At 52.7% G+C, this 24,646-nt stretch overlaps 1 protein-coding gene across 1 annotated transcript in view; it reads left to right on the top strand.

Moving 5' to 3' along the window:
- Positions 1-2,041: 2,041 nt before the first annotated feature.
- LOC101943326 (uncharacterized) overlaps positions 2,042-24,646 on the top strand; it is a 39,925-nt gene continuing 17,320 nt past the window's right edge. Inside the window, exons 1-10 of the mRNA XM_065552263.1 lie at positions 2,042-2,230; positions 5,184-5,336; positions 7,589-7,716; positions 14,015-14,123; positions 18,772-18,888; positions 21,600-21,661; positions 22,124-22,282; positions 22,889-23,074; positions 23,777-23,879; positions 24,451-24,592. Coding sequence (XP_065408335.1) covers positions 2,176-2,230; positions 5,184-5,336; positions 7,589-7,716; positions 14,015-14,123; positions 18,772-18,888; positions 21,600-21,661; positions 22,124-22,282; positions 22,889-23,074; positions 23,777-23,879; positions 24,451-24,592 — 1,214 coding nt within the window. The 5' untranslated portion in view covers positions 2,042-2,175. The remainder of the gene's footprint in view (positions 2,231-5,183; positions 5,337-7,588; positions 7,717-14,014; positions 14,124-18,771; positions 18,889-21,599; positions 21,662-22,123; positions 22,283-22,888; positions 23,075-23,776; positions 23,880-24,450; positions 24,593-24,646) is intronic.

The following is a 24,646-nucleotide window of genomic DNA, read 5'->3' as shown; positions in this document are numbered from 1 at the left end:
TCTTGTACTTAGATTTGCCAAACCAGCAACAAAACAGCTTCTACAACACCCTACTGGTTACCCAGATGCCAAAACACAGTTCCCTTCAAGCAACCCAGCCTCGGGCTTCCACCCAGACAACCAAGTCAAATATAAGTATTACTGAAAATCTTGTTCATCATATAAAAAGTTCTACCAATCCCAAAGGATTGGACACATTATCCACCAAATGAATGAATAGTTCAGATTTTACCCAAATTCATGCTTCCTGGTGGTGGTGGTGGTAGGGGGGTATTAGCCCATGTTCCTTCTCTTCCTGCCAGGCCAGAAACTGGTAGCATGTCCTGTGGGGCAAAGGCACAGGCCGGCGGCTGTTCTTGGGCACCCTGGTCTCTGCCCAGAGCAGGTGGAGGGTCTGGGGCTCCCCACAGCATCCTGGGCGGCTCTGACTTCCTAGCCTAGCTGGGGCGTGGGGGCTCCAGTAGTCAAGGAGGAGCAGGGGGCATAGCCACAGAGAGGGGTGGGGCCTATGGGCAGTGGGTGAACCATGGGCTCGGGGAGGCTAGCCCCTTCTGCCCAAGGCCCTGCCCTTCCCACCCCGCCGGGCTGCCTGAACACCGCCAGCCCCAGAGCGCTGGGCAGGCAGTGCCGCCCCCCCAGTCCCAGTCCCAACCCCCCGAGCAAAGGGCAGGCAACCCCAGCCACCACAGACCAGCCAACCTAGCCCCAGCCCTAGCCCGCTTCCCAGAAGAGTAGCCGCCTGCCCGGGCTGGGGCCAAGGGGGAAGTGGCAAGCAGGAGGGGACCTCGGGGTGGAGCACGGGCGGGGCCACGCGGGGCTGTTTGGGGAGGCACAGCCTCCCCCAGCCTACTATACATGCCGCCCATGCAGGGGGCTCCTTCATGTGTCCCGCTTTGCTTTTCGAAAGGGTGGTCACTCCAGTTCTAAATAGAATGAAGCCTGAGTCACGATCATGAGTTAGGCTTAAAAACTTTACTAAGAAATTGCTGTCGGTGCTGATTCCTGGGCTCCGGCTGGCAGCCCTGGCGGGCGGACAGGGGCAGCCCCAGCTCCTGGGGAGGACAGGGGAGCCCCTCCTTGTGGGCCCCTCCCCCCGGAGAGGCTCCTTCCCTCAGCCAGATGTATGCCCTGAGAGCACCCTAAAGGCTCAGAAACCAGAAGGGAAATAAGAGAACCCACGTTTCATTTAAAAACATCTTAATGATTTTTAAGCTAATTTCATTATTGGGGGGTGGTGGTGGTCTGACTCATGATTTTCCAAGGCCCAGGGTTGGCAACAGCCCTGTGTTCTTCAAGGAAGGCGCTCCTGGGGATGGTGCAAGATGCATGCATTCCTGGGCCTCCTCCCTGCCAGGGAGAGGTGCAAGGTGCCTGCACAGCTGGACCCCCGGGAACGCACCCCAGGGGGAGGTGCAGGGTGCGTGAATCCCCTGGAGCTCATGCCCCCGGGGGAGTGGGCTGGCCCAGTCCAATCCCTTACCTTACTGCAACCCTTCAGCTCTGCAACCCGGGGCAGACACAAGGTGCATGCAATCCCTTGGGGCTCCGGGCCCGCGGCGGGAGGTGCAGAGGGAGTGCAATCTTCCAGTCAGTGAACCCCGGGGGCGGGGTGCAGGCATCCCCTGCAGCTCCGTGCACCCGGCGCGGGGAGCAGGGTCCATGCATCCCTTACAGCACCGTGCACCCGGCGGGGGGGGGGGTGCAAAGTAAACACATCCCTTGCAGCTCTGTGCACCCGGCGCGGGGTGCAGAGTAAATACATCCCTTGCAGCTCCGTGCATCCGGCAGCGGAGTGCAGGGTCCCTGCATCCCTTGCAGCACCGTGCACCCGGCGGGGGTGTGTGTGTGCAAAGTAAACACATCCCTTGCATCTCCGTGCACCCGGCGGGGGGTGTGTGCAAAGTAAACACATCCCTTGCAGCTCCGTGCACCCAGCAGCGGAGTACAGGGTCCATGCATCCCTAGGACTCCGCACCCCGGTGGGCCGAGCTGGGTGCAAACATTTCCTCTCCCCCCCCCCCCCCCCCCCCGCTCTCATCCCGGGGACGGAGAAGGGGGGGCGGTGCCAGGCGCATGCTCCGCGCTGCCCTTTAAATCCCCCGCTGCGGGCCCGGCCGCCGCCGCACGTGCTGATCCCCGGGGAGCCGCCTTCTCCTCTCCGGCGCGGGCGCTGCCATGTCCCACGAGTCGGACCCCGGCCGCCGCCGGCGCTACACGCACGACACCTTCGGTGAGCGGCGGGGGCTGCCTGGCCCGGGGCAGGGCGGCGCTGCGAGCCGGGGATGCTCCGCGAAAGGCCTCCGCCGGGGCCGGGTGTTTGGGTGCGAGCCGCGGGGAGCTCGCTGCGCCCCTAGAGCCTCCCCCGCCCCGTGCCGGGCGCCCCAAAGGGCCCCTGGCTGCAGCTAGCGCTGGGGTGGGGCAAGCACGGGGCGAGCCCGGCCTCTAAGCGGCGAGCCGCTGTCAGGTGCACGAGGGGGGAATCCAGCTCCCACTAGCCGGCCCCCGAGCTGGCCACTGGCCGCACCTGCTGCCTCCTATTCCCAGCACCCCCCCCCCCCCCGCCGGTGTGCGTGAAAACAGGGGGGTGTGAAAACCAGGGCTGCTGCAGCCCCGGCCCAAGGGGCTCTGAGGCCAAGCCAGGCTAAATCTTGGCTCCAGTGATGCCGCCCAGAGCCTCTCCTGGGCAGAGCAAGGCGGAAAACAGCTGGCCCTAGCTTTAAAAAAAATTCTCTGGCTTGTTTCTATTTGCTGGCCAGCCTCTGTAATGTATAAATAAATCCCTGCGCCCTAGAAAAGTGACTGACGCTGGCTTCATTCAGGTCCCCAATCTCCGGCGTGTCTGAGGCTTTACAGACCCTGAATAATAACCTCTGAAATCCGGTGAAAAGTTCTATGAGGTGCCGATTCCCCTGCAGCGTGCTGGATGCTAGCGCGGCGTCCTGCTAGTGTAGGAGAACCGTGAACTGAGGCTGTGTTTGTGCATGGGGTGCATAAGCCTTCCTGGAATATAATATTTGGGCTGAGCGAGTGTATCTTGCTGTGTGTTTTGAGTGAAACCTGTTTGCATCTGGTAGGTAGCCCGCCTTCCCCCCCTTGTTAGGTGCAAGGGCTGGGCCTAGTCCTGGAGAGCTTAGTGTATGGTCCATCCGTGGAGTACTGCGGTTGGGGAACAACAAATAACTTGGGTGTGGTGCTTGCTGTGACCCTAGTCTAAGCAGAACTGTGTCTGTAAGAGAAATGTAAATGCTCCTCTAGTTAGGAGACTTGAGGATGAGCGCAGAAGTATTGCCAACCCCAAACAGCCAACAATCCTGGCATTGGCTTAAGAATCGTGAGATTTTTAAAAATATTTTGTAGTTATTCAATTGCCTTCTAGTTCTCTCGCCCCCTCTCTTCCTCCCCTCCCCCCAGTCTCTAGGGTGCACAAGCTCCGAATTTGCACGTTTTTATCTGCAACCGTAAGGACCAGAAACTTTAATGAAAGCTGATCTTTTCGGGCAATAGCATGATTCCAGCAGCTGGGTCTTTAAGGAAAAAAAATCTAAAAACGGTGAGACCGTCAATAACATGGTGAGAGTTGGCAACACTGGTGGAAAAATAAGCTTCGACTCCTAAAAATTCTTTCGGTTCCATTATCTAACCCATTCACAAGTAAGCTTTAAATGTATGGCTTTATCTTGGACGTGCCCCTTCTTTGTCCGGCTAAGCTGCCCTATTGTATTAGCGCCTGAAAGAAGCGGTTATAAAGCATGAATAGCTCTGACTCAGACGACCAGATGTGTAGTCAGATTTTATTAGGCTGAAGGCAGGGGCGCCAGTAGGGCTTAGGAGGACGGGTCAGTGTTGTACAATATAGAGCTAGGCGCTGCAAAGGGCAGTCAAGCAATATTTCTGTGTGTAGAGAGATTCTGGGGACCCAGGGCAGGTTCAGACAATGCCAACTTTGGGGTCTCCTTTTTTGGCACCTAAAGGTAGGTAGATGGGGTGCATGCTGGAAAGGAGCCCGATCTGCCCTTTGACACCCCTGGAAACTGATTTTACCTAGCACTTTTCGCCAACAAACAGGGTGGGGGAAGAGGATCGATACCCTAAACATAAAGGGGAAACTGAAACGATTTGAAAGCCATACGCTGTTGGAGGTGACCAATGGGTTAAACCAGCTCCAGGCGCTGTCTCTGAAGCCCCAGGACTGTATCTGTCTAACTGGTGTAACCTTGATGGTATAATTGATTAGTTTGGTGAAGATCATGTGAAGCCACTTCCAAACCAGCCCTGTGAGCTGTGTTTTGTTATCCTGGCTGTCATCTGATTCACACTGGGACTGTTCGTTGGGTGAGAGTATAACTTGGTTGGAAATTTTGTATTGCTTGATCGGTCCTCTGCTCGGGTGGCAGCAATAGTCGAATTTTCCCGGCCCACCCTGAAACAGATCTATCTAGGCCAAACCTGCCAAGGTCTGAACGAAAACAAGGGGGCTTTATAATGTCTGCGGGGAGGGGTGGAATCTGGGACCCCTTTCCTTGCCCAAAGGTAACCTTCCGATTACCCCTGTCTAGAAACAGCTAGTCCACCATTGCCTCTAACCCAGCAAAAAGAACAGGAGTACTTGTGGCACCTTAGAGACTAACAAATTTATTAGAGCATAAGCTTTCGTGGGCTACCAAAGAAGTGGGCAGTAGCCCACGAAAGCTTATGCTCTAATACATTTGTTAGTCTCTAAGGTGCCACAAGTACTCCTGTTCTTTTTGTGGATACAGACTAACACGGCTGCTACACTCTAACCCAGCAGGAAGCAAACATTCCATGTAACACACATCCTGCCTCCCACTTGAGTTTTCCTCCTTGATACATCTAGTGGCTGCTGTGTTAGTCCACAGAGCTGTAAAAATGGGGTGCCTTCCCCAAGGCTGCCCTAAGCAAGATGAGCCAGACAGAATGCAGCATTGGAAAAAGTCCTCAGGTGTTTGCTGTCATAGAGAAACTCCTCCATCGTCTCTTCGGATTTGGCCTTTTTTCCCGCTCTGTCCATGTGTCTCACCTTCAGCATTTCTCTCCCCACCCTGCCTGTTCCTAATAATGACACTCTGCCAGTCTGGCATCCATAACTGCTCCCTCTTAGAAGCACTGCACCCCGATGGGGACTGGCTCCTTCGCTCACTCTCCCTTTACCGTATCCGTTTCAGATTTCCCCAAGGAATTTGAGCACCGGGTCGACCCTCATCGGCGAGGGTCGCTGTGTGACCGGCATTGTGCTGCCATTAACAACAATGGAGACCTTGGGGACATGCATTCGGGATCCCATCAGCACAGCATAATAACCCCCAGGATACTGCCAGGTGAGCGGAGCTGAAAGGGTCACCTGGAGTGGTGCTGGGGTTACTGCACGGAGTTGGCCTCGGGGGCAATGGGAAAGGGTTCTAGCTGGTGCCTTTTTCATTCAGTCCCTCTTAAGAGGAGAGGATGGGGTGGCTGATGCGCCGTAGCTAAGAAATGCACTGCAACAGAAACTGTGCAGATAGCCCAGGGAATGCCAGGGAGACTCCAAGTGCAAAGGGGTCCGTCTGTGACCATCTTCTCCAGCTCTGGGTCACACACCAAAACCTTGTGGCACTCACCTAGCACCTTTGGTTGAAGGATCTAAGTGCTTGGCAAATACAAGTGATGCCTGCCTCTCAGGGCATGAGGAGAGGCAATCTGCCCTCTCTTAGAGGAGCAGACCTGAGGCATAGAGTGACTTCCAAGTGGATGGGAGAGCTGGGAACAGAACCCAGGAGTCCTGGGCTCATTATATGGGTGGGTCCCCTGAAATCCTACTGTCGTAGATGGGTTATATTAGCATGGTGGTGCTGAGTATAGCTTATTTGTAATAGCAAGAACTTCAGGGTTTTCTAACATCAAAGATCTTGAAATAAAACTTCTTGTTACGCATTCCTCTACTGGCAGGCTAACCTAGCACTACTGGGGGGCGGAGACTGGTCTCTGGTTGCAAAAAACCCCAATGTTTAAATAGTGAGTGTGAGGCTGGGCCAGAGCAGACTTCAGACAAGGAGTGCTCTCATGACCTGCATCTAGCTAGGAGGAATAATGCTCTTGCCAAGGGACTACTTGCGAATGCTGTAGGGAGAACACTGTGGTATTCCCTTGATTTCAGTGAACAGGGGGAGCAGCAATGAAAGGGTTAAACAGTTCTACGTTAAAAGCGGCTATTCGAGGCACAGTCTGCGCCAAGAACGCTCGGCCATGGCTGCTTTACCTCTCTCCTGCCATTCCTGTGCCCACCATGGGAATGCTGACCTCATTCAGGGGGTGTTTAGGGTCTGCGATTTAATAATAATAATACACCTTGGGTACAACCCCCCGCAGTTCTCTCTTGGTAACTTCCCCTGCGGGGCATATTGAATTTGACAAATGCATCATCAGCTCTTTGTTGTTTCTCATATCGGCTTGGTTTAGTCCTTTTCCTTCTCTCTGGTCACAGCAGCATCTCACTAAAGCCCCAGAGGGGGACTGGGCTCCCCTGTCCCTTCTCGTTCACTCCTGAGACTGGCTGGAAGGACTGGCTATGAATCGTTTCTGTTACATGTTTTCCAAACTACTTGTGACTTTTGGGAACGTGGCTGTGTTGAACTGTTTGTCGTGGCGGGGGGTCCTCAAACGTCACCATAGCAGGGAACCGCCTGTCCAAGAGAGATGGGGCTCAGGGACCCCCTCTCCTGCTAGTTTCAGTGACAACTCTAGCAATTCATAGAAAAAGTGTTTTATGGGATCAAATTGGGGGGCCTGGAAAATCTCCATCCAGGAATATTAAAGGAACCGGCACATGAAATTGCAGGGTTAGGGGCCTACCACAGGAGAGGATGGGTGGGTTTCTGTGGCCTGTACTGAGCAGGTGAAACTAGATGATCCTGATGCTCCTTTCTGGCCTTAAAGTCTGAGGAATGGCTCTTTCATCATCTCTTATCCAATTTAGCTGTGGGAGCCAGCACCTGGTGGGCTGCCAGCTCTCCACGCACCCCCAGCAAGCGCTCTGGGTTGTTTGATGTACAGCAGGGCACAGCGTGGGGAACCACTGGTTTGGAAGAACAGCGTTGCGTGGTTTGAGTGTCTACCACACATGGCACTGCTTCTACTCCCTGATTGAAGTAGTAGACGTGGTAAACGTCTTAAACAGGTGGATCGAATACACCGTACTTGGTAGGATGCCTGTTTTGGACTATCATGATGTGCTGAGACTGGTGGGTTAGAATCACCCACCCAAATACCCATCAGCCGTCTTCCCAGGGTGACTGACTGACTAATTTCACCCTTCAAGTAGCAGCAGACTGATGCTGGCACATTCTTCTTGCTGAGACTGGCAAATTTATTTTGTCTTAGTGTTTTGTGTCTGTACAGCATGTGGTAGAATGGGGTCCTGGCCATGACTCCATAGGTACTATGGTAATGCAAAGAAATAATATTGTACCAGCTCTGAGCTCCCTACAGGACGGACATGCCTGATCTCTGCAGGATCCTTACAGGGCAGCTCTACGCTGGCTGGGGCTGCTGTGTGTCTAAATCTTGTGCTTCTCCTCGCTGATCTCTTGCGCAGTGATCTCGACCCCCGCCTGCTGCCAGCACCTCTCTGACGAGGTGCAAATTTGTGACGGCTGCCTGGTGAAAACCACCATCACGGCAGAGAACGAGGTGGAAGCCAACAAACTCTCCAACAACTACAAGGTTTGTTCTGTGTCGTTTTTCCCCCCCCCCCCTCCCTTTGGGGTCATGCGTTGGTGGCTGAAAGACAGAATCTCCATGAGTGCCGCAACCTCTCTGCTGGCACATATGCTCTCAAGCTAGGCACAGAAAGTGCTTCTCTGTTCTCCGCTGTGGCTACTGGGCTCTGTCCTTCGCTCAGTGCAGTTGTTCCTTACAGAAGTGTGGCCACTGCGTCAGCTGCTTCTGTGAGGGGCCTAGTCTGTAAAAACCCCCTCCTGCAACGAGGCTCTAGCACTGGGGTTGGTTATCTTACTCTGGTGTCTGAGAGGCAGGGTGGCTCAGTGGTTAGAGCACTAGCCTAGGCCTTGAGACCTGGTATCAATTCCCTGCTCTGCTACAGACTTCTTCTTGTGACATTGGGCAAGTCACTTAACCTTTGTGCCTTAGTTCCCCATCTGCTGGAATTATTTATAATTGAAATTAATATGGGAAAGCGCCAACCATAAATTTCTTTATTAAATCCAAAGGCCAAATGGTATGTTCTGCAGGTGCTCTAAAAAGCCTAATTATTAAGCAACTTACTACATCCAGACAGTAACAAAACATATTTAGAAGTACTTGATCAAGAGATTGACGAATGGGCTAAAACCAGGGTTGTTCTGACCCATATTGGTTGGCTCCAGTGTGGTCAGGCAGGTATTAGCAATGAACCCTTTCAGTTTACTTTTTGTATATCCTTTAACAAACAAGTGATGTCATTGCCAATGACTCACTTCAGCTAAAAACCAATCTGAGACCGTTCACTCTGATTTCCAGTCTTAATCCAGATAAGATTTACAACCTCCATTCCTCCCAAGGTCTTTCCTCCCCTCCTTCTTGCTGTTCACCAGTTTTCCCATTGCACCTGGAGTCACATCGGCTTTAACACTGGTGTGTGGGTTGGGGGAGGGCCATGTTGGCTCATTTTAAGACCGATTCTCTTGGTTTGATTTTAAATCATTTGCAGTTAACCCTATCCGTCAGAGGCCTTTTTAGAAACCTCCCCTTATCTTATTAGTTATTCTTTGAGCCAGACATCCACCCTACTTCATTCTTTCTGGCTTTATAACTATTATCAAAGCCTTCCTGCGTCTTGCTAGTCAGGGCCTTTCTTTACAACACACACGTTTCCTTGACCAAACTCAAGCTAACTTTAATTCTCTAATTTTAAACTTCATTCCCCATCTGTGAAATGGGGATAATAGCACTGCCTCATCGGGGTGATCTGATGGTTCTAAACCTCTGCTCCCCTTACGCCCATGCTGCTGATCTCACCGTGACTCCCAGGGGCCCATCTGGCTGATCTGAGGCTGAAAACTGGCCTCCTGCCTGAGTGTCTCTCCTAAATGTTTCTTCTACTGTTAGTGGCCATGACCTGCATGTTGGGCCTGCAGCGTTGCTAAATACCTTTTCTGACTCGCATCACCTGCCTCTCTCCCATAGATCACGTGTTGCAATTATTACTATGATGATTATTTATGGAGGGTATCGCTGCAACACCGATTTAACCATATTTTCTTTGTTCAATCCAAAGGCCGAAAGCTGTTCATACAGTTGCTCTAAATGTGCCTAACTAATAAGCAATTCACTACATGCAACTAGATCAAATGCTTCTGTTGCAAGATACTTACAAATGGGCTAACCCCAGGAGTGCTTAGAAACATTTGGCTTCCACTTGGTCAGGTGGGTATTTAGCGATGAACCCTTTTTAAGAGTTTACTTTTCTGTACCTGTTAACAAACAAGTGATGTCATTGCCAATCCTTGGGCCTTAGCTAAAGCAAGATGAAGGCATTTCTTATTTGGTCAATTTACTGAACCAGGTACCCAATTAACCATGTTTTAATTCGGTTACCTTAGCCTGAACCTTAAATTAAATCAGTTCTCTTCTCTTTCTAAGGGTCACAACAAGTGTAACACCTCTTCTTTCTCATGACCTTGGCCATTTTGGTCACATGCTTTGGGCCTGTTGCTTATGCCAATATCCCACCTCAATTTAAAACCATAGTTCACCCACATCTAACATGGTCCTATATTCCTACATTGTGCCTGGCACGTTGAGGGCTCTGAAAAGCAACATGCGGCACCGGTCACCTTGTACGCGGAAACTGAAGTTGGAGGCATGTTCTCCTCTTCAGCCATGGGTTGGACAAGTCAATCAGCCCAAGAGCTGCACAGGACAATAGCTTCTCCAGATAGTCAATAACTAAATTCACTTGTCTAGATCAAGGTTTTAGCTGCCCCAGGCTAATGGACGGTAGGAGCGTGCTAACTGAGAGAAGACCTAGGGGAGCAAAGACGCCCTTTGTGGGGTTAGGCGCTTGCTGGTGCCTGGCAGTGACGGGGAAACCTTCATACCCTGTGGGAAGCCAAAGGGGTGAGGCAGAGGCCAACCGGCCAAAGGAAGAGTTTATTGTCCTGCTCTGACCTCCACCCCATCTGCATCTTTGCTTATAGACGAAGAGCAAAGAAGGTCACTTGGTGAGCAAAAGCAAGGACCTTCTGTGCAGGGACTCATGGAACCAGTCACCACTCTGTCTGAGCATGCTGGAGAGTGCGGACTCTGGGAGAAACTTTGGGGGCTTGAGATGCATGCAAAGGCGATCTCCCTCACAGTGGTGGATATGGGGGCCACTCTCTTCCTTCCCAGGCTCGACAGCAATGGTGCTTTGCCTTCCCGGGTGTAGAGAAAAGCCACCCATTGGCCAATAAAATACAAAACCACCCTGGATCTGGGAATGGCTCAACTTCTCCCAACCCTGCATTGATCACACAATTCTCCCCCTGGGGGAGAGAACAAACCACACGGGACACACTAGTCATGTTCAATGGCCTGCTGGTAGCTGCTTGGATGCTGTGGTGGGGTGTGGGGGTGTATGAACCTACGCAGAATACAACAGAAGGGTAGATGCCCTAGGTGTGGCAAAGGTTAGGATTGTCAGAGCAAAACACTACTTTCCCCTCCCATCCCCCCCAAATCCTCCCACCCCCCACATCTTGATGAATGACGGAGCTCTGATCAGAGCCTTCACTTTGTGCAAATTGATGGCCCTTCCATTGGGGAAGCAGCGATCTTATGATAAAACCTTCTGACTTGCGTTAAATTGCAGAACGGGCGAGTCATGCGCCTGAAAACCAACCATTGTTCGTTCTGTAAAATCGTAATTTTCTCACCCCCTTTGCTCGTTAATCTGGATTGATTTCAGTTGAACATAATCTGGAGGACCTCAGCAAAGTAGCCCTGACTGCTGATCCCTGGGTGGGTCTAGAGCTGCTGACGCTGCCTCTGCACTGAATGGGTAAGGTTCATCTGGGATGGTAGCTAGCTGGGAATGACCAATAGGTGTTTCATCAAAAAGCCGTGAGTGAGGAATCTGCTGCATGCTCCATAGCAACCAGTCACCAGCTCCAGACTGGATGGGAACAAATCAACACCAGGGCGGGCACTCCAAAGGCTTGTTCTGGGCACTCTGTACTTCAGATGGGTGACAATGCTCTGGCCTCAGTCTTATAATGTTGGTGGTGCCAAAGTGTTACTGAAAGGAGCTGGCTTCTGAGACGCCGTCACCTCACACAGTTCTCTCGCTTCATACAGAAGCGTTGTTTATAAAACAACAAATGGGGCATGCTTTGTTTATAAAATAATACGCCTGAATAAATGGGGCGTGCTTAGGGCAGGTCTACAGTTGCCACAGTGCAGCATTTTATATCGGTGAAGATGCTACTGCACCAACTGGAGAACCTCTCCCATTGACATAAGTCAGGAGCGGGCAAACTTTTTGGCCTGAGGGCCCCATCGGGTTTCCAAAATTGTATGGAGGGCCGGTTAGGGAAGGCTGTGGCCCGGCCCCCAACCCCTATCTGACCCCCCCCCCCTTGCTTCTCACCCCCTGACAGACCCCCTGCAACTCCTGTCCCATCCACCACTCCCTGTCCCCTGACCACACCCAGACCCCCAGCACCTCATCCAACCCCTCCTCTCATTCCTGACTGCCCCTCTGGGACCCCTGCCCCATCCAACCACCCCTTCTCCCTGTCCCCTGACCGCCCCAACCCCTATCCACACCCCCACCCCTGACCACCCCCTAGAACTCCTCTGCCCTCTATCCAACCACCCCTGCTCCCTGCCCCCTTACCACGCTGCCTGGAGCACTGGTGGCTGGCAGCGCTACAGCCGTGCCGCCCAGAGCACCAGGTCAGGTCACGGCTCAGCAGCTATGCTGCCCGGCCGCCCAGAGCATTGCACCAGCGGCGCAGTTAGCTGAGGCTACAGGGGAGGGGGGACAGGAGGAGAGGGGCCGGGGGGCCAGCCTCCTGGGCCAGGAGCTCAGGGGCTGGGCAGGAGGGTCCCGCAGGCCGTAGTTTGCCCACCTCTGACGTAGGTCCTCCACCCCTTCTTTCCCTCCTGCCCCCGAGTGCTGGTAGCTATGTCAACGGGAGACACTCTCCCATTGCCAGAACGCTATCTACACCCGGTGTAAGGCCGATTATAACTACGTCGCTCCAGGGTGTGGATTTTTCACACCCTTGAATGATGGCGTTATACTTGCCTACGTCGGTAATGTAGGCCCGGCCTTACGCCATCCATTACTCCCCCATCAGCATATGTTGGCTACAAGCACATTATTAGATGGGTGTAAGCAACATCATGTTCAATTTCCATTGGGTTTATAAAGTCTGACCCAAAGCTAAGGACCTGTAGGCAACTGAATGTCACTTTGTAGTCCGTTTGCTACTGGGGAGCAAAAACTACTGAAGATCTGGGTGTTCTCACTTGCCTTTGTCCCCCTTTTAGTTGAGGGGGTCAAGGTCTTGTGTCCTGATGGCTGTAGATGGGGAAGTAACGACAGCTGGAAGGAGGTTGGGGGTGCATGAAGTTTAGGAGTGGGAAATGCATGTAACCTGTGTCTAATACCAGCAGCTGGGAGACAGCACCAATGTTCTCTGCATGAGGTTCTTTTCTGACCCCGAGTTACCTTCGTGCCCGAGCACCTCACTGCGTAGCTTATCCTCACAATGCGCCATGAGGTAGGGCAGGGCTCTTGTCCCCCATCTCTCAGATGAGAACTGAGGTACAGTGTAAAGGTCATGCCCAAGATCACGCAGGGAGTCTGTGGCGAAGCAGGGAATTAAACCCGGGTCTCAAGTCCTAGGCTCGTGCTCTAGCCACTAGGCCATCCTTCTGCTGTGCTGTGGGGAACTTTGAAATTCCCTCCAATTCTAAAACCTCTCGCTGCCTTCGCTTACCAAAAGACAATACAGGTAACTCAGGCCACGGAGTCCAAATTGGAACTGGCCAAATTTTCTGTAGGGGAAAATCTCCCCCCCCCCCCCTTGCCCTTCTCCAGGGAATTCTGGGGTCTGGATTTTTACACACCCCCCCCTTATGTCACAGGAAGGCTAAATGCCTTTCGGTACATCTACACTGCAAAGAAAAACCCCCGGCACTGAGTCTGAGCCCAGCTCAATTGACTTGGGCTCAGACCCTCTTCCCTTCACCTGGAACATCTGCACTGTTTGTAATCCCACAGCCCGAGCCCCACAAGTCTGGGTCAGTGGACCCAGGCGCTTTGCAGTGTAGAGATACCCTGTCTGTCCTCGTTAGCGAGGATTAACTGGCTCTGGTATTCACTGTTGATGTTGTGTGTTGACCACACACAGGATCTTTCACTGCCTTTCTCATCCAGGCTGGGCAGTAAAGAAGTTGACTGAGGTTTCTGGGGTGCCATCAGGTGTGTGAGCAGAGGGGAGTTGTCCCTACTAGATTGGTGGCTGGTCTCAGTCTGCTAGTCCCAGACAACTTTATCCTGATGTTTGGTTGCCCTCATGGAAATGAGACCCCAGCCAGAAGTCCTTCCCCAGCTCTGTATCCTGATCTCTGGAGTCAGCCTGGCATTCCGGCTCCCCAGTCAGTCCGAGTAGCGCCAGCTGTATGCTCCTGTATGATCGCCTCCTAGGGAGCAGAGGAGACGTAGCTGTGTTTGTTATGGCTGCAATGTAATAGCAAGTTTCACTGTCACGTGACTGCACACATCCCATGTGTGCTGAGGTTGGGCGGGGGCTGATCAGACACAATAACATGGTCTCCAGTGGGAGGGGGGGGAAGTAACCTCCTACCAACCGAAGAGCCTCTTCTAAAAATTCCTATTGGTAGCTTCCTTGTGAAACCACCTGCAGCACTTCCACTAGCTGGAAGGAGTGGAACGTGCTCTCTGGAACGGCAGCACCGGACAGGTGCCGTCGCCTGGGGTCTGACTTATTTGTCTCTCTCTGCTTCGCAGTTTGGGTTTAAGAAATGGAAGAGCCACGTGACAGCCAGGCCCTGGGAAGACCGGTCGGAAATCGTGAAAGAGCTCTACTCCGATCTGAACGTCGTGAAAAGCCCCATAGGTAGGAAATGATGCCCTGCCTGCCCTCCCCCTTTCTGGTAAGGGCATCTCTAAATCCCCCCACTCCCTGGCAGCTAGCAGTTCTGAGAGTTCTGCTTTGATCCTGTTTATCTGCAAGGCCAGCACGGGGCGTCTGGAATCCATCAAGCCTCTAACTGGTCAGCACATCTGGTAGGTGATAGTAGCAAACTCCTGTAGACTGACCCGGCCCTCATGTTTAAAGTCCCATCGAGTGGGGGCCGCTGCTTCCAAATCCAGGCCTCTGTGCGTACCCTCCTTAAGACCACCTCCCGCCAAAGGGAAGCACTTGATTGCCCTCAGCAGAAGGCAGTGGTGGCCATCATGTCGGCGTTCATAACGTACCATATGCCAGGCCTGCCCACAAGACCAGCAGCAGGGTGACCGCTGCCCTGCAACTCTGACAGACTCTCGCTCTCTGTTGATGGATGGTGTCCTGGGCCCCCAAAGGAAATGGGGCATGTCTGTGGCTCTCGTAGCAAGTAGAAATGGCACCTCCAAGGACTTACAGACCGCAGCAGAATGTTTGTACTAAACACGGTGGGATTTTTTTCCCCCCACATTCTTCTCTGCATTGTACGAGACATTAGTTAACTAATCAGCTAATGTGCCGCATTCCCACTGCTTACGTGACTGCTTCCCTGACTGGGCAATGTAACTTTAGGGGAGTGTTTGCCCATGTCTTGGAAATAGAGGGCATGCTGCCCTTTGGGCTTAGTGTTCCTTTAAAGGCTGGGAGCGAGGGCCTTAGCTGTCTGCATCTGGCTCTGAGCTGAGCAGTGCAGGTCAGCTCCTGGGTCATGGATCCCACTGCTTGGAGTAACAGGGTAAGAGCTTTTCACTTCAGCTAACAGCGCAGTGCGTGCCTGTGAACACCTACCCAGCCAGAGCATTGGCTCAAGTCCGGGACCCAAGTTCCTCCTGGTGGCTAAGAACATAAGAACGACCACACCAGTGGTTCATCTAGCCTGGCATCCTGTCTTCTGACAGTGGCCAGATGCTTTAGAGGGCATGAACAGAATTGATCAAGTAATCGATCCCCTATCATCCAGTCCCAGAATCTGGCAGTCAGAGGCTTGGGGCACCCAGAGCATGGGGTTGTATCCCTGACCATCTTGCTAAAAGCCATTGAAGGACCTTTTCTCCAGGAACTTCTCATTCTTTTTAACCCAATTACACTTTTGGCCTTCACAACATCTCCTGGCAACAAGTTCCACAGGTTAACGGTGCATTGTGTGGAGAAGTACTTCCTTGTGTTTGGTTTTAAAGCTGCTGCCTATTAATTTCATTGGGTGACCCCTGGTTCTTGTGTTAAACAAAGGGGTAACTAACACTTACTTTCTCCATCTCATTCATGATTTTATAGACCTCAATCATCTCCCCTTCATCATCTCTTCCAAGCTGAACAGTCCCAATCTCTTTAATCTCTCCTCACAGGGAAGCTGTTCCATACCCCTACTCATTTTTGTTGCCCTTTTTCTGTACCTTTTGCGTTTCTAATACAGCTTTTTTTTGAGATGGGGTGACCAGAACCGCACACCATCTTCAAGGTGTGGGCAAAGCATGGATTTATATAGAGATGGTCTGATATTTTTCTGTCTTGCCTTTCCTAATGGTTCCTAACATTCTGTTAGCTTTTTTTGACCGCCGCTGCACATTGAATGGGTGTTTTTCAGAGAACTATCCACAAGGACTCTAAGATCTTTCTTGAGTGGTAACAGCTCATTTAGACCCCATTTCATATGTATATTTGGGATTGTTTTCCAATATGCATTACTTTGCATTTATCAACAGTGAATTTCATGTGCCATTTTGTTGTCCAGTCACCTAGATTTGTGAGATCCCTCTGTAACTCTTCTCTGGCTGCTTTGGACTTTACTATCTTGAGTAATTTTGTATTTGCTGAAAACTTTACCACCTCACTGTTTTATCCCTTTTGCTAGACTACTTATGAATGTTGAACCACACTAGTCCCAGTACAGATCCCTGGGGGACCCTACTATTTACCTCCCTCCATTCTGAAAACTGACCAGTTATTCCTACCCTTTGTTGCCTATCTTTTAACTAGTGATTGATTGATGAGAGGACCTTCCCTCTTATCCCATGACAGCTTACTTTGCTTAAGAGCTTCTGGTGAGGGGACTCCATGAAAGGCTTTCTGAAAGTCCAAGTAGACTATATGCATTGGATTGCACTTGTGCATATGTTTGACTCTCCCCACCAAAGAATTTTAGTAGATTGGTGAGGCATGATTTCCCTTTACAAAAGCCATGTTGACGCTTCCACAATAAATCGTGTTCATCAATGTGTCTGATTAATTCTGTTCTTCACAATAGTTTCAGCCAGTTTGCCTGGTACTGAAGTTAGGCTTACCAACCTGTAACTGCCTGGATCGCCTCTGGAGCCTTTTTAAAAATTGGCATTACATTTAGCTATCCTTTAGTCATCTGGTACAGAGGCAGATTTAAGTGATAGGTTTCATACCACAGTTAGTAGTTCTGTAGTTTCATATTGGAGTTTCTTCAGAACTCTTAAGTGAATCCCATCTGGTCCTGGTGACTTCTTCTTGTTTAATTTATCAATTTGTTCCAAGACCACTCTGAGGAACTGTCCCAGATTGAAGTGATCGATAGATTAGTCACCTAAAAAGATTGGCTCGGGTGTGGGAATCTCCCTCACATCCTCTGCAGTAAAGACTGATGCGAAGAATTCATTTCGTTTCTCCGAAAAGGCCTGGTCTTCCTTGAGTGCTCCTTTAGTACTTCCATTGTCTAGTGGCCCCACTGATTGTCTGGCAGGCTTCCTGCTTCTGATGTAATTAATTTTTTATTTTTTTTCTGTTAGTCTTTTGCTAGTTGCTCTTCAACTTTCTTTTTTTTTTTTCTTTTTTTTTTTTTTTTTTTTTACCTGCCTAATTATACTTGATTTGCCAGAATTTGTGGTCCTTTCTATTTTCCACAGTAGGGTTTGACTTCCAGTTTTTAAAGGATGCCTTTTTGCCTCTGTTTAGCCATGGTGGCATTTCTTGGCCTTCTGACTGTTTGTTAATTTGGGGTATACGTTTAATTTGATCCTTTCTCATGGTGGCTATTTTAAAAGTGTCATGTAACTTGCAGGCATTTCCCTCTGGTGACTGTTCTCTTTAATTTCGTGTAACGAGCGTCGTCACTCGTGCGGTTCCTGTTTCTGAAGTCAAACAGTGAACTGGGAATGAGCCTGGTCCCTCTCCTAGTGAATAAGAGTCCCCAAAACTGGTGCTACTTGGCAGTCTCAGCAGAGAAGCCAAGAACGGAATGGGCAGATGGCCACCTCTCCTGTCCTAGCGGAGTTCCCTCTGGGCCAGGGTTGAAGACAGTGGCAGGGATTGTGGGGGAGGTGGTGGTGCTACCCATGCTGTACCTTGGAGCTCAGAAGAACTCCCTGGGGGCTTACTAGCCTGGAGCTAAGTTCCTTGGCCAGAGGAGGATACAAAAATGGTAAGAGGGCAGCAGAGATCTGCAGAAATAGAGGTCACCGCCCAGGAGAGACCCCTCTTTCTTCCCCACAAAAGTCCCCCAGCTACAGAGAAAGAGGGGTGCTATTGGTGCATCCTAATCAGGGGCTTTTTCCCCCCTTGTTGCCTGTGGCTATCAGGTGTCTGAAATACAAAGCCTGCCTGCTTTCAACCTGTGGAACTCATTGCCAGGAGATGTTGTGAAGGCCAAAACTGTAACAGGGTTCGAAAAATTTGATAAGTCCCTGGAGGATAGGTCCAGCAATGGCTATTAGCCAAGATGGTCAGGGATGGAACCCCATGCTCAGAGTGTCCCTAGCCTCTGTTTGCCAGAAGCTGGGAGTGGATGACCGCATGGATCACGCGATTGCCTGGTCTGTTCATTTTCTCTGAAGCATCTGGCATGGGCCACTATGAGAAGACAGGATCCTGGGCTAGATGCACCATTGGTCTGATCCAGTATGGTCGTTCTTATGCTGGAAGAGAGCTCTTCCTCTCATCCCAGCTACCCTAACTTCCCCTCTCCGCCTTGGGGTGGGGGTGGGGAAGAATCCTCCTTACTCATGAACCACTTCTGCCACTGTCTGTCTCCCACCTCTTCTCAGTCGCAGAGTGAAATCCACACAACTCTTCCACTGCTGCTTTAAGGGCTCTGGAATAGCAGCAGTCAAACAGACCCGAGTCCAGTTAATGTCCTGCGGCTGCTTGGGCAAAGCTGAGCTGAGCAGCAGCCGAGGTACCAGAGAAGTCTGTCTGCAGACTCTGGAAAACTGCACGGCATCACATCACAGTTGCAGGCTTTTAGCTTTGTAGATACAAGAGTGGGAACATCCAAAAGGGAGTGCTTAAATTCTGCAGCGTGGGGGCTTAGCCGCCTCATCCGTCAGGCAGTGTTCCTCACTTGTTTGTGGGGAGGGAGTGATTGGATTCCCAAGCCCAGCTGTACACATCTAGCAGATAAGCAGGACTTCAGTCTCTAGGGCTACTAATCCAGCTCCTTACCCAGAATTTTGTCCTGGTGAATTAGACTTGATGACTCCGAAACCAACTGGGCTAGCCTTCAGTTGGGCTCGTCAGAACTTACCCCTTAGTTTCTCCACAGGTCACTCCCTCAATCCTTATATCTTCTCTTTGCCAGGTTCCACAGTCACGTGTGGGAACATCCTCTACCTGCTGCTGTTTGGATGGTGGCTGTCCCTCCTCTATCTCCTGGTTTCTGCCCTGATGTTCCTCACAGTACTGGGAGCTCCATACGGTGCGTTCTGCGGAGACTCTTGAACTGCGAGGTGTATTATCATAGGCCTAGAAGCCAGGGCCCATTGTGCACCGGACACACACAATGCGATCCCTGCCAGTGATCTGTGCTAGCCGTTTCATTTCTTAGACCCAGCTCGGTTCTCATGGAACACTGGGTTACAATAAACCGCGTGTTAGGTTAATAACGTATTGCCGCAGTGCTTAGGAGCCCAGGTCATAGACCCTGTTGTGCTAGCTGCTGTAGAAACGCAACGAAAATGGAATTCTTCCCACGCCTTAGAGCGTTCGATCACATCTGTGGGAGGAAAACAAGAGCAACACCAGGTATAGGGAGGCAACGTAAGACATCCAATAACTTTGATTCCGGGTGATTGAGAACTTGCAGCCCTTTAGTACCGTATATAATCATTCAGAAGCCAAACTTTTTTAGTAAAAAAGGGAAGCACCAGAGAAAGGGGTCGGCTTATGGACGGTTATAGAGAGGGAGAGGTGGGACACAGCCCCTCCCCCTGACAAAGGGAGCAAGGAGAGGCAGCCCAGCCATCAGCGCGAGAAGGGAAGAGGTGGGGCCAGAGTCTCTCCGCTTCTGGCCACACTGCTCTCCCCCCAGCCTCCGAAGCAGCTGCAGCCGTGCCGCTCGGCCCCGCCCCCCAGAGCAGGCTGTGGTCGCGCCACCCGGCCCGCCGGAGCACACCGCGACCGTGTCGCCTGGCCCAGCCCGCTGGAACATGCTGCAGCCGCGCTGTCCGGTCTGGCCCGCCGGAGCGGCTGCGGCCGTGCTGCCCAGCCTGCCGGAGCAGCTCCCGCCAGGCCGGAGACATCTCCCTTGGCCCTCCCCAGATAAGGTGGGAAGGGATGGAATGGGGAGAGTGTGAGGGTCCCTGGCTAGGGGTGGGGTCTTGTGGGGGGTGGTCACAGGGGTTACTCCCCTGACCTCCCAGCTTCTCTTCCCCCCCACCAAAAAATTTCCCCACCAGTTGCTGTCCCAGCCTGTCATGGCAAGCAGCTGGCGCGCTGGGACACTTTGTTTACTTAGGTTTACCTCCGTGCCTGCGGACGCTCGAGGTAAACAAACCATCTCAGCCCCCCGGCGGCTTATCCTGATAGCCTGGGAGCCAAAGTTTGCTGAGCCCTGAATTATAGGGTCGGCTTATGAACGGGTTATAAAAAAAATTGCTATTTTTATTTATCCATCTTGGGGAGGGTCAGTTTATAAACGAACCGGCTTATGATCGAGTATATATGGTAATTAACCATGGGGACAGATTTATTGGGGATGTGGTAAATTCTCCATCACTTAGTCTTTAACTCATTACTGAGTCTCTTGCTAAAAGAGACACTTTAATTCAAGGACAAGTTCCTGGGTTTGATGCAGGAATTACACCTCCACCTCAATATAACGCTGTCCTCGGGAGCCAAAAAATCTTACCTTGTTATAGGTGAAACTGCGTTATATCGAACTTGCTTTGATTCACCGGAGTGCGCAGCCCCGCCCCCCTCGGAGCGCAGCTTTACCACATTATATCCGAATTTGTGTTCTATCGGGTGGCATTATATCGGGGTAGAGGTGTATTGGATAAAATCTGGTCTGGGTTGTGCAGCAGGTCAGACTAGTTGATCTAATGGCCGGCTGGCTGGCCTGAACCTTGTATTGGTGAAATTTCCTACGTTAAGGTACGCAGCTGCCTAAAAGCAGAAATGTAAAGTTCCCTCTAATTCTTCAGGCAGTGAGCACAACTTCCAAGATTCATCCCTCTCAAATGATAAGTAGGCAGAAAAAGAACTTGCTGTGAAACTCTTACCTAAAACATCCAGGGGACAAATCTCACTACCCTGCTGCAGTGAGACCACTCTCCCCCAAAGCCTGCTTCCCAAACCTGCCTCCAGACCTCTATCTTCTCTTCGTGGATGTGTGAGAAGTTGTATGTCACCACTTGAATGCAAGGACTCCTGGGTTCTACTCCGACAGCTGTGATCACACTTTCCTTGTGGCATGAAGTCAAATCACCGAACCCTGCTCATCTTCCCCCTCCGTAAAATGGTGTTTCCTCTCTTCTGGGGTGGCTAGTTTTAATCGGTCACTGTGTGGATGAAAAGGCCAAGGGCCACCATCCACTGGGACTTCACTTATTATTCTCAAGGGCCCCGGAAAGGCTTAGGCAGCCTAGTGCAACAAGGGAGGGCGGTAGAAGGGATGGGATGGGCTTCCTGGGTAATTCTTCGTTTCCATTGGATGCCTGGTCTCCTCTTCCCTTCTTGGTGGGTAGTAGGACCCCCTGACCTAAAGGCTGTTGGTGGCCCTGCGTCAGGAGCCCCAGGGTGAACTGTTGGGGGAAGGAGTCGGTGTTTCCTGACCAAAGACCTGAAGGATGCTCTGCCCCCATTTGAGCTCTGCAGCTATTGCAGGGAGTTTGCTTCTGGTGCAAGAATCCTGTTTCCTGGACCCTGTCCGTCTTGCCTCGCCTCTCCCCAGAAACAGCCAGGCTAAAGTGCAGGAGCGCTTCCTAGCTAGCCGTGAGCTTCCTTCCACCCAGCACTCATCATGGTGACTGAGGGCAGGTCACCTTCCCTTCCACCTGGGCAAATCCCATCCCCCAGGACAGCCTCCATAATCCCCCTCCGCTGCCTCTGGCTCAGAGGGAGCGCCTGGCCGGGCAAGGGGAAACGTCCCAGCTCCGGGGGTGACTGCCGTCTCCTTTCTCCCCACAGGGAAGCTGTGCTGGGACCTCGCTGGGTATTTTCTCTGGCCATTTGGAAAAGTGATTCAGAAGGTAGAGGGGCGCGGCGGGGTGGAAAATGAGCAACCCGCTTCCTGTCGCTGCCCAGTTCTGAACTGGGGATCCCCAGCCAACTGGCTGACAAAACTGCAGGAGCATAGACTCTTCCCTGCCCCCTCCCTCTCCAGGGGAAGCTGGCTTGCTTGCCCCGTACATCCTGGCCAGAAAAGGGGCCAATGTTGGGAATGATCCCCCTGCCTAGGTGCCTAATGCAGCTCGGGGCATGAGGCAGCAATCCAGTGACCTGCAGAGAACGACTGTAAAACGGCAAAGGGAGCTGGAGCAGGCCCTGAGCCTCGGCCTCCAGTACCAGCCTCTGCAGAAGTGAAAGCCGCTCTGCTCCTGGCGGAGTCATCTCCGCCTCTCGGGGGAGGTTCCTTCCATGTCCCCTCCCATACTCTCCCCCCGGCCCCAAATCTCTGCCCCTCTCTGAAGACCTGCTCTCCCGTCCCCTAGACCAGGACGTACTCTCGAAAGTGCAGCATCAAGTTCAACAAATGTGAAGTCATCTCGGAGGTGAACGAGGCGAAGGAGAGCACCCCTCTGCTCAGCCGCCATGAGATGGCGCCCGGCCCTCCGCAGGAGCCCGGCAGCCGTGCGGACGCCACACACTGGGTAAGGCCCCTTCCCCGTGTACCCCGCGCCTGTGTCGCATGGGGCGGAGGGAGGAGTCGGAGACGCTCCATCCCTAGCTGCTCCCTGTGCTGTTGGCGTGGACAGCTCAGTCTGGCACAAACCTCTCCCCAGCGATCGGCCCAGGAGGTGCCTGCTTCTGACTCCCTCAGCAGAGAGGCCAGAAGGCGCTGGGGTCCCCTTCCTCTTCTAAATGCCCCCACAAGCGGATGGGAGATAGGCATGACCCTTCCTACTCTGGATCAGCTGTGGCTTGGCTCACGCTGCTGGGTCCCTATCAGTGCAGTCCTACGGCACTCCGAATACCCTCTCGGAATGGGAAAGAACCAGCAGGGAAACGTCTCTGGCTTCTGAATCTCTGGCCCCAATACTACCCGGGCCAGGAGATGGAGGAACAGGATGCCAGTAGGTGGTCTCCAGTTGTACGGTCCCTATAACTGAACCATGGGCATAATGGTCTGTGCTGATGCCCCAGCAGATCCGAGTATCCGCTGGGCAGCCCCGACGGCTTCTGATTGGAAGCGTCTTCCCTTGGCTTGGTACTCCCCTTGGCCGCTCACGCAGCCCTTCCTTCGTTCTTCCCACCAGCGGCGTGTCAACACTTATATCTGGCTCTTGCTGGGCTACCCGGTCCTCGCTCTTGCCCACGGCCTGGTCTGCTTCATCGCCTGGCTCTTCGTGTTCATCATCCCCGTTGCCAAGATGAACGCTCGGACCATCACCAAAGTCCTGCTCCTGGCCCCCGAGCACGTGCACATCCAGCAGATGAGGAAGGTTGGCTCCACAGTGACTGTAACAGGTTTCTTGCCTGCCCCTTGGGAGGGGGGTGCCTGGCATGTGGAGAGTGGCCCACTACTTGCTAACATTTCCCATCCCTGTACCGGGGGGGTTTGGACTGGGAAGACTTGGGTGAGGAGAGCAGTCTGCCCACAGCACCATCTGCATGGGAGGAGCGTTCATCTTAGCTCAGTGCCCCGCTTCCCAACCTCCTGGACGTAGGAGCGGGCAGAGCAGCTGCGGAAGGGCTGGGTGGGTTGGCTTCTTCTCGTGCAGAGCTAGGCTGGCCTGGTGGGGAAGCAGCCAGCAGGGCGATCTGGAGGATGGTCGGCTTCAAGCCACCCGCAGTGTCCCCTTCCCAACGCTGGTGCAGGTGAGCGCAGGGCTGAGCCAGTGGACGTGCCTAGCACAGAGGGTTCCAGACCAACCTGCTCCGGATCTCTGGCTGGCGCAGTAAAGCGGCTCTGATAAGACCCTCGCTAAAGGTGCCTCCATCCCACAAAGGAGGGCAGGGGAGAGCCCAGCAAATCCTTTGACATTTCCCCTTGTCCGAACAATCCTCCCCTCCTTGGGGGACGCCATGAAATGGGAAGCTTTCGGCAGCCTCAGCTGGAGACATCTCTCCCAGCACTGCCGAGAATAGTGAGGTTGGCTGCAGATTAGAAACCACCCTAACGCCTGGGCTCTCTGACCCCGCAGACAGAAGTGCCGCTGGAGGCCGAAGTGGTCCTGTGCTGCTACCGGGCCGTCAATGCCTATTACTACAAATATGCCGTGGATGGGATCAACGTCTTCGCTGTCAGTATCCTTCAGACGGCTGCCTGGGTCCAGTGCCAGCATTGGGAAAACGCCGGTGTTGCTGGGTAACGCGGGTTGGGCGGCCCAGGGCTCCCCTGGGGCGGAGAAGGGATATGGAGGCCCTGAGAACATACAGGAACCTCCTGCAGAGGCGTGCATGCAGCCTCTGTGCTCTGGTGTTCTCCACACATCCCTGATGAGCTCAAGGCAATCCTTCAGCCAGCTCTCAGCAGCTGGCATGCCTAGTGCGGGGTTAGGGGAGAAGGACCTTGCCTTGGATGGAGGCTGGCAGAGGTGCGAGCGTTGTACATGTGCTCAGCAGACACTTGCGCTCTCTGACAATGAGGCATGGCCAGGTAGTAGGAAAAACGTGAGCGTTGGCTTCATGGCTAAGGACCAAGCCTGGGTGTTGGGAGATCTGGGTTCAGTCCATCTACATGGACTCTCCTGCCCAGGTTATTTAACCTGCCTCCTGGGATGTGGAGGCAAAGCACATCCCCGGGCGAGGCGCTCTGGCCCTCGTGATGGGTGCCCCAACATTGCCGGGAAGTGCCCCTTGACCGGCCGCCGCGCAGACCTGCTGCCGCTCGTGATCGTGACTCTGGTTCTGGGCTACGTCGACAGCCACAATCGTTTCACCAGCTCTCCTGTGAAGTTCACCCTCTCGCTGCTCTCCATCATGCCCCTCTCGTACTACATCGGCATGGCCATCGCCAGGTGAGGCCACGCCTTCTCCCACATCCGGCAGGGGGCTGGGGTTCAAAACAATCT

The sequence above is a fragment of the Chrysemys picta genome, chromosome 1 (genome assembly GCF_011386835.1).
Source record: "Chrysemys picta bellii isolate R12L10 chromosome 1, ASM1138683v2, whole genome shotgun sequence".
Classification (NCBI taxonomy): Eukaryota; Metazoa; Chordata; order Testudines; family Emydidae; genus Chrysemys; species Chrysemys picta.
This window is presented reverse-complemented; position numbering and strand designations above follow the sequence as displayed.